The sequence below is a fragment of the Cydia fagiglandana genome, chromosome 2 (assembly GCF_963556715.1).
Source record: "Cydia fagiglandana chromosome 2, ilCydFagi1.1, whole genome shotgun sequence".
NCBI lineage: Eukaryota > Metazoa > Arthropoda > Insecta > Lepidoptera > Tortricidae > Cydia > Cydia fagiglandana.
The window spans coordinates 10,143,829-10,153,371 of NC_085933.1; the positions used below are offsets into that span (position 1 = coordinate 10,143,829).

Consider the following 9,543-nt stretch of genomic DNA (forward strand, 5'->3'; position numbering starts at 1 on the left):
CGCCGCGCCGCGCCGCGCCGCCTGACATTCGCGTGCAAATCGCGCCGCACCGCGTTCGCAACGAGATCGCTTACGTAGGACACTTCTATGGGCATCAAAGGATTGATTTCGCCGCGCCGCGCCGCGCCGCGTTCGCGTGTTGTTCGCCTACGTAAGACGTAGCGTAAGCACGGCAATAAAGATTAAGATGTTTCAAGAGTACTTATACATAACTACTTATCTTTGTCGACACTGAGAATGTGTATTGAAAACATAGGTATAGCCAATGATGATTCGTAATATAAAGAGTTGTGAGTACTGCGCCATTTCATCGCATCGATTTCCGTTGGCAGGGCGTTCAATCTTAAATCCTGCCATCTAAATGGCCATGTATGGTATTACTCTCGTGACACGGTCTGGCTACGGAATAAACTCCCGGTCAAGGATTTTTCATCCTGACCTTACTGTAATTTGGGATTCTCTAAGATGTTCACCCTTAGCTAAGCAGCATTCTTAGCCTATTAGTGCTATTTGCCATGTCAGTGCTCACCCACAAGCGGCTATGCATTGTACGCTGACGACGTGGAATAAAAAAATAACTTACTTACTTACTTGGTTGGCGCGGTGACCCAAAATGAGTCTTGGCCTCCAACACAAGAGCACGCCAGTTTGATCGGTCCAGAGCGGATTCCGCCAGCTTTCGCGGCGACGCCGAGCTCACGGAGATCTGCCTCCACTCTATCTGCTCAACGGTATTTAGGATCACCAACAGGACGGCGCCCAGTTGGTCGACCCAAGTAGGCCCTTTGAAACGAAAAAAAAAGGTGAACATAAATCCCAACAGTACCCAATCAAAGTGTCTAAGAAAAAATATGTTGTGTGCAGTAATGGACGTCTTCAAGGGGTCGACGCTGGCGCTGAAGGGACTGCAGCGCAGCGATATAGGCACGTACCTCTGCATCGCAGCCAACTCCGTCCCGCCCACGAAGAGTCGCCGCTACGAGGTCTCTGTGCATTGTAAGTAAACATTTCAGATAAAATTTTTGAATATCATGACGTCATGAGTATTTAATACTCGCCCACAAGGTTACCCAACCAATTGTGTACTTGGCTTCGTAAGCAAGTTGACGCAGCTATAGGTTAGGTTAGGTGTACGTACAGTCGAGTTCACAAAAATTGTCGATACGATACTCATGATCGTGATCGACAAACTGATACAAATGTGGACCTAGATTAAAGGATGACTGACTTTAGACCGGGACGTGTCCGGGCCGGAGCTTCGGCGCATTGTTTTCTATGGAAAGCATCACGTGATCGCCTGTCATGTCATATAAAAGTAAGCGCCGGCAGCTGCGGTCCGGACACGGCTTGGTCTAACATGATTGATTCTTAATACAGCATACATTTTGTATACGAATGATGCAGTGCTGTGCAGATAATATCTAAGACACCATTATATTCAAGTACCTTCATATTTCAGATTCACTATAATAGTATTGAACTTGTGCTGCTTCTATCTTATGACTAACAATGAAGAAACCTTTTAACTATATAACTTCTTATCTATTTCTGAAACACTTTAATAGTATTAAACTTGTCCACCTTCTATTTTATGACTTTAACAATGAGACCTTTACCTGAACCTTACGTTTATAACTACCGAGTTCATTTTTAGGGTTCCGTACCCAAAGGGTAAAACGGGACCCTATTACTAAGACTTCGCTGTCCGTCCGTCCGTTTGTCTGTCACCAGGCTGTATCTCACGAACCGTGATAGATAGACAGTTGAAATTTTCACAGATGATGTATTTCTGTTGCCGCTATAACAACAAATACTAAAAACAGAATAAAATAAAGATTTAAGTGGGGCTCCCATACAGCAAACGTGATTTTTGACAAAAGTTAAGCAACGTCGGGCGTGGTCAGTACTTGGATGGGTGACCGTTTTCTTTTTGCATTTTTTTCCGTTTTTTTTTTGCTTTATGGTACGGAACCCTTCGTGCACGAGTCCGACTCGCACTTGCCCGGTTTTTTATTATTGCCTTTATTATTTATGATAGTTAAGCCGAGCGTGGAAGTGGAACACCCAGTTGTGATGCGGGCCGCCGACAAACAAGTGACGCTGCAGTGCCTCGTCGAGGCCTCGCCCAAGTCGCTCAACACTTGGCAGCGGGACAACTCGCCAATCGGTAAGAACTTATTTAATAAGTTCTTATTTAGTTAATAATCATAACTCATACTGGCTGTATATTATGGCTCCTCTACACGATGGGCCAACGCCGGCCACTCCAAGGGACGCATTTATGCGTTAGAGGGAGCAAGTGATATAGCTATCTCATTCTACCGCATGGTTGCGTCACTTGTAGTGTCCGGCGCTGGCCCATCGTGTAGAGGAGCCATTAGAAACACGTTCAATTAGCATATCTCATTCTCACTCATCCTGATGAAACACACTCGAAGAGCTGACAACTGATTGTAAGTATCGATAGTGCATATTCATTAGGTGTAGTTAGTACGTGTTATTAAATAGCATAAAATTAATTTTCTTCGTGTTCTCATTCATTTAGGAATACTTAGTCAGGATCCCATGACATTTTAAATACCTGTCTCATGCAAACTCTCTGTTATTACTTATTTAGCAATGGAACATGAGTTCTATATAACAATAGTAATAATACCTATAGATCTGTCACCCGAAATGCAGGTGACACAGGATCACAGGATCCTCTGCCTCTGGCTTGCCTTAGCCGGTCGTCTAGAGTGGAATAGGTTATATGTTTAAAGTCCAGTCCTCTCTACCCTCATACCGGTGTTACCCTTGAGCCATCCTAGATGTCGGTTTTTGTGGGGCCCAACTTGTGGGGGCAGGGCAAGTCACCGTCTGCCGGAAATAAAATTGCATACCGTTTATTTAGGTAAACGTCCGGTTTTATAAGTATCCCATAGCCCAATACGTAGTCCATCTCTTTCAACCAATACCTAGTAGGGTGGGTCACTCGTGTATGGAGAAAAAAAAAGTATTAGTTATCCTTCGGGCACAGTTACAAAAAGTTGCGTAATAATGCCAATAAACAGTATTTCAAATTATTTTGTAATCGGAATTCATTTTCTGCCTCCGGATCGATTTCAAAGTTTTCATATAAATATTGTTATATTTTGTATGGTCCGCGGAGTATATTTATGTATCGTCTCTTTATTCAAACTTTAGCTAATAAGTTATACCATTTTTAGCTCGAAATAGCATGGTAAAGATTCAGAGCCAATAAATAAATAAAAAGTATTCAAAAAGAAACACTTTTTTTTCATAATGTCCATACATTTAACAAAAACTTTGACTAAAATCCGGAGGCAGTAAAATTAAAGCTAAAAATAAAATAAAAATACGTGCAATAATTAAATACCAAATGGCACCTTTTTTTAACTGTGCCCCCTATGTAATAAAAAAAAAGTAAAAATGACCCACCCTAATACCTAGCCTAGTTCATTTTTGATTCCATCAGCTCTGAATAATCCTTACACTACAGAGCACCCTTGTGACGCGCGCAAGGGCAGCATCGGCTCTGAGTCCCCCTTACATCGCATTATAATGTCAAAAGAGCCTGTACGTGTTGGCTTCGCGCATGCCTCCCAAATGTCCGGAACACCATTCTTCCGTGATGGGTAAAAACATACAAATAATACCTATAAAGCCATTTTTTATTTGGTCTTAATCTACATTACTTAAAGAATAATTATTTTAATGGAATACTTGGGCACTACCTACAATTCAGTTTGAATAATATATTTGCCAACATAGAATTCTTCAGTAAACATGTAGGAAAACTGGTTGCTTCTCTACATTGAAGCACAAAACTTTATTCAAACAAGTATCTTTCGAATGTTTGCTGCTGGGATGTTAGCAAAGTTTATACGTTTTAATGCTTCTTGTTACGGCATAAAGTTAAAATACTCATGATATTTCTCGCTTTATATAAAATACAATACACAATACAAATCCTCTTTATTGCACAACCTCAATAAAACATTTACAGAGAGACATAGGTACAAAACACAAGAAGATAGAAGCAACAAAAAGCGGTCTTATCGCTGAAAGGCGATCTCTTCCAGACAACCTTTAGTAGTGGAGAAATGTTATTATTTTAAACTATATTACTTACTTCCATTTTTTAAATTTGCAAAAAATAATCAAGGTAAACTGGTATGCTTTCGGGATTAAGCCCGCCTTTTGCACGATAAGTATTTTTATAGATAAAGATTAAATAAACAAATAAATGAATCTAAAAATATTTTAAATCGACTATCTTTTGTTTTAAGGTGGCAAGCTAATGAACAGTTCGAAGTATATAATATCGGAGGAGACCATAAGCGAGTACGCGCTGCGGATGAACCTGACTGTTACGCGGCTCAAAAAGGGCGACTTCGGGGAATACTCGTGCGCCGCAGCTAACGCGTTCGGGCGTGCTGAGGGAGTCATCACTCTCAAAGGTAAGCCACGAGACAGACGCACACACACACACTGGTGTTCCCGTAACACTTATTGGTGCTCCCGAAATGCAATCAGAGTCGTCTCATTAGGCATCTCGCTCGATTACTTACGGTCGTATCAAAACAAGATAAAAACCATGGACAGGAAACCCCTTCATTTGATTAATCTTTTCCATAGGGTCACCCAGATGTTATCATTGTGTTAGCCTATCAATATGGAAACACTTATAATATGGCGCAATAGTCAGTTTAAAGCAACTTCATCGATTTTTAAATACACTTGATAATATGGATTAAGTGTTTTGAATATGGTGAGCGCTTACTCAAAATCAACATATTTGATTTGGTAACCCTTTCGAGTTACTCAAAATCAACATTTTTGATTTGGTAACACTTTCGAGTAGTTCCGGGCGGAGAAATCTAAAAAAAACTATTGAATACCCCATCAAAACCATGCATCAAGTCTTCTTATTTCGTTTATTTGGAATTAGCCCCGGGAATCGACGTAGACAAAACTCTACGAAGACAATACGCTACGGGCTACGGTGAACCGCTACGAGCGTACCCTAGTGATACGAGTACATTTATTATAAACAGGAGCAGAATTTCAATGTTAACTAGCGGGTGTCTGCGAAATAACCCAATATAATACAGGATGGGCTAATGAGTAATGACCGACAGATTTTAACCACGGACAGATGTGACCTTCCCCGACAAAGGTACCTTATGGCGGCTGGCGCTTACGTCACATAGCGCCGCAATAACATTAGAGCCGCGTTAATAATAGCGTAAGCGCCAACCGCCATAAGGTACCTTTACCATGGGACGTCACATATATCCACATTGGTCTAATTTTTAATTTTTTTTAGTTTCCTCAATTCGTCATGAAACTCTGAAGCAGAACTGTATTTGGACAAAAATGGGACCATTGTGAAACTATATTATACCTTCAAATAATAATCAAATCCGGCCAAGTGCGAGTCGGACTCATCCACCGAGGAGAGGATTCCGTACAAATTTAACTTTTTTTAATTTTATTTTTAGCAAATTTGTAGTTTTCAGATGTAGTGTAAGACGATATTACTTGCCAAATTTTATAGTTCTAGGTCAACGGAAAGTACCCTATAAATTTTGATTCTCTTGAGAGTGTCGAAACATACGTTTTTTGTGGTATAAACCAAAGAATTATATGACAAAGAACAACTCTCAATCTTCAAAAGTGTGACCAAAAATGAAATGCAAGTGTGTGCGTAAATTGTCTATGTGAGATCAAAAATAGTGATGTCATGTTACAACATATTAATAATCTGTCGATGTTTGATTGCTTTATCGACTACTTTTTCAAATGTGTTATTTTAAACACTAAAATTCTATGACATTAACTATGACGTATAAATAATACTTGCACTGCGTTTGCCATAAAAATCGTTGCAGACTTATCTTAATGTAACTCTTACTGTGTTGGAAAGTGAAGTTATCATGACACGCTAAACATGAACACCTTCAAAAAAGTATAACAATCGTTATTATTTGAAGTCGGTTATAAAAGATAATATCCTAATGATGTCTTGTGAAGAAATAATTATATAGCTATTAATATACCGACAAGTTATCGATACTGTCATATGAACATTTTGTCAACACCTAGCGTAAACTAACAGTTTATGTTTTTACACAAAATATTCTAAATTATTGACTAATATGATAAAATATTAGCACGGAACGGAAGAAAAACTTATAATGAACTGTATAAACCGGCTTCTTACACTTTTTACGCTGTTAATTTGACAAAATATCGCTATGAAAATTTCGCTCGGAATATCATAAATCCTCTGAAATGAGTATTTACTTGGATTATTTGGCCCTGTGACACTGCAATCCGGCACACTACAAGACACCATCTTCACTGAATTACTTTATTTAATACTTTTCGTCCTAATCCGTGTATATTTTTCAATTTGAAAATTACCGTGATACGCTCTTGGCCGTCCGCGGCCGTCGTCAAACTCAAAAGTGGTTACGTTTTCTCATTGGTAGTCTGACTCTTTCGCACTTATGGGATGTTCATATACGTGATGGCTTCCCTTTCGCACACTTAAGCTGTCTGTCAAGCGCAAGCGAATCATCTATGGTATAAACCGTATGGCCGTATCTTTTTTTTAATTTAAACTTAGAAGTTTGTTTTTTTTCACAGATTCAAGGGACTGTAGACTTGAGTACATATATGGTTTTAATTCACAATTCGATACCTCCACGCGTTCCCGAGATAAAGGGTCTTGACAGACAGACAGACTGACGAGCGGACGGACGGACAACAAAAAGAACCTATAAGCGTTACGTTTTTTCTTTCCCAGTTTCGGTACGGAACCCTAAAAATATTAATTTTAAATTGTACGGATGTGGGTAATGTTAAAAGGTTAACCTTGTAAGTTTACCTTGGTAAATAATATAATCAGTCAAACTCATACAAAAAAAAACCAACCAAACCCAAACCAAAAAACAAAATTGTCATTACAAATCGACAAGATGACTGGTGTCACACATAGTTACCAAGTCCTAATTTGTGTGTAAGAATAACAAAACACTTGACTCTTTCAGTGTATTTTCAGTATAAGCAAAATAAATCGAATCCTGAAACTCAGTCATTGGACTAACATCGGAGTGACAGTACTGCTTCAGTATCGGCGAACATTCGACCGAAATGTTCCCATGTTTCTTTTTTTCAAATTCGGACTTCGAGCCGTACTATATGTCTATATGTTAGCCTAGCGATCCCTAGCTGGTTCTTAGTTCGTAATAAAAACATCATTTAGAGGCCTACGATGTATGGTCTACTTAGCTTTCGTAAATTAAATTACATTTTTCGACAGGGCTTATTATTTATTATTATACATTTTTATTTTAAATAAAAAATATAGATTTTAGTAATAATGGTCAATCAGCTGACTATATAGTCTGTCTGTTCGTCCGACAATTGCATAGCTGACTGACTCTTATTTCTAAAGTCTATATTTTAGTAAAATAAAATGTAGAGAAAATAAATTACGGTATCTTATCTAAACTTCAAGTACGGATTAGCGATGAAATATTGCGTCTCGTTTGATAAGCCTTTCGACAACTATTAATACAGGTCTTTATATTAAAAAAAAATATTTTTTTTAATTTAGTCACCCGTTTCTGACATATAAAGTACCTACACAAATTTTGATTTCGTAATATGTTTTAAATGTTGTCGAAGTTTTGTTTGTAGGAACTCATGATCCGAGGTGATCCTCTTCGTCACATTTTACATTTTAAACAGAGCATTTTACAAACAGATATTTTAACATTACCTACCTTTCTATTTTCAACAGAGACGCCGCAGCGTACGACTACAACAACAACGACAACAACAACGACGACAACGACAACACCAGCGCCGACGACATCCCCGAGCACGACGACGCGGCAGCCCAAGCGTCACCACAAGAACCAGAACGTCATCGTCGACGACATACGCCAGGCGGACCTCGGCAACGCCATCAATTTCTACAACACCAACGCGTACGCTCCGCCCAACAACTCGCTCAACGAACACGCGCAGAGGACAGAGAGGAAGAAAGCTCGTCCCTCCGGCCCTCCATACGTTCTGTACAACAGCGAAACCACGCGTTTGAAGCCCTCACTCGCGCTTGCGCTACTTATCAAACTATTTGTATAAAAATAATTATTTTTACCTTAGCAGCATAGTGATAAAATATGGCTGTTGAATTTTGTATTACATATTTTGAGGTTGTTAGAATGTTTGCCCATTAACATCGTTATTTAGACGTTATCGGTCAGGCTTAATGTTAAATGCCTTGATTGTAAATGAAGACAATAAATAATGCGAGGTTGAATTTTTGTTCTACCTTTATAATATTTCCTTAATACTGGATTTTTGATGATAATGTTCGCAAGTGTATGTATCATTTAAGACGTCATATCAGTCAAACGTTAGGTTTTTATACACGTTTGACAACACATTTTGAGTAGTAGTCAATGTTTTAATATAAAGGGAAGTGATAATTTCGTAAATCGACAATATAAATTTATCTAAAGTTTTTAAAATCTTATTTGGAAATGACTGCAAGTGGTGAATGTTACATTACTCATGTTGTAATAATATAAGGTTAACCGTTAATATGATAATAATTAGCGCTATTTTCGTAATACGAGTATGACAATACGATTATAAAGACAATATTTAGCTGTAGAATAAGGATGTATAGAGACCAACTTACTCGTTTAAACGAACGTAACATGCATGTATATGTACGTAGGTGTAATGTAGTTACTAAATACAATATATATGTAGTCGATCTTTGGGTTATGTACGGCTGAATGGACTAACAGATCGATATCGAACCACTCGGAGTATTTTTTGTAATGTGACGTAGAATATGTACAATATTCTTTATTCATCATTTTTCTTAGGCTAGGGTTTTTATAATATGAATATAAAAGTAAAATATAAAAACACTTACAAAACAATAAAAAATACATATAAACACATTATAAAAAACCTAACCTAGAGTGCCGCCAGCAGCGGGGCAAGGCCCAAGCTACCGGTGGTCAGGGCTGCAGAGAGAGGAACCGACGTACTATCCGCGCCGTGTCCAAGATCACCGCCTTCTGCATGTACAATATTTATTATTAGGTACCTATACGCATAAAAGTATTGGACAAAAACAAATTTATTCATGGTTTGGTTCTCCCCGTTATTAAAGTTTTATAATAGATGACATTAGTTATATTGTTAAACATATTTTATTATGATTACATGATAATAGGATTCATAAGATTTGTGTTACTCATTAAGGAGTAATAAAGGTTAGCTAAAGTATCTGAAAGTAATATAATAAATTTACGTCTTCCGAATAGTGTATTTAAAATATAAATTCGGCTCATTCAAATTTATACATCTAAGTTTAATAATCGTAGAAAGAGAAGTTCCTTTTGGACTTCTTAAAGTATGTAGAAATAACTAATGAGGATGAATTTATTGTAGAAATAGAAGGCGTGTACATGAACTTTTGATAAGGGAAAACTAAATAAGCGT

General features: G+C 38.0%; 1 protein-coding gene across 1 annotated transcript in view; it reads left to right on the forward strand.

Annotated features, from left to right (window-relative positions):
* The window catches only part of LOC134675716 (lachesin-like), an 85,789-nt gene extending 77,452 nt beyond the window's left edge, over positions 1-8,337 (forward strand). Inside the window, exons 6-9 of the mRNA XM_063534028.1 lie at positions 865-996; positions 2,039-2,167; positions 4,293-4,463; positions 7,817-8,337. Of these exons, the coding sequence (XP_063390098.1) occupies positions 865-996; positions 2,039-2,167; positions 4,293-4,463; positions 7,817-8,163 (779 nt within the window). The 3' untranslated portion in view covers positions 8,164-8,337. The remainder of the gene's footprint in view (positions 1-864; positions 997-2,038; positions 2,168-4,292; positions 4,464-7,816) is intronic.
* The last annotated feature ends 1,206 nt before the right edge of the window (positions 8,338-9,543 follow it).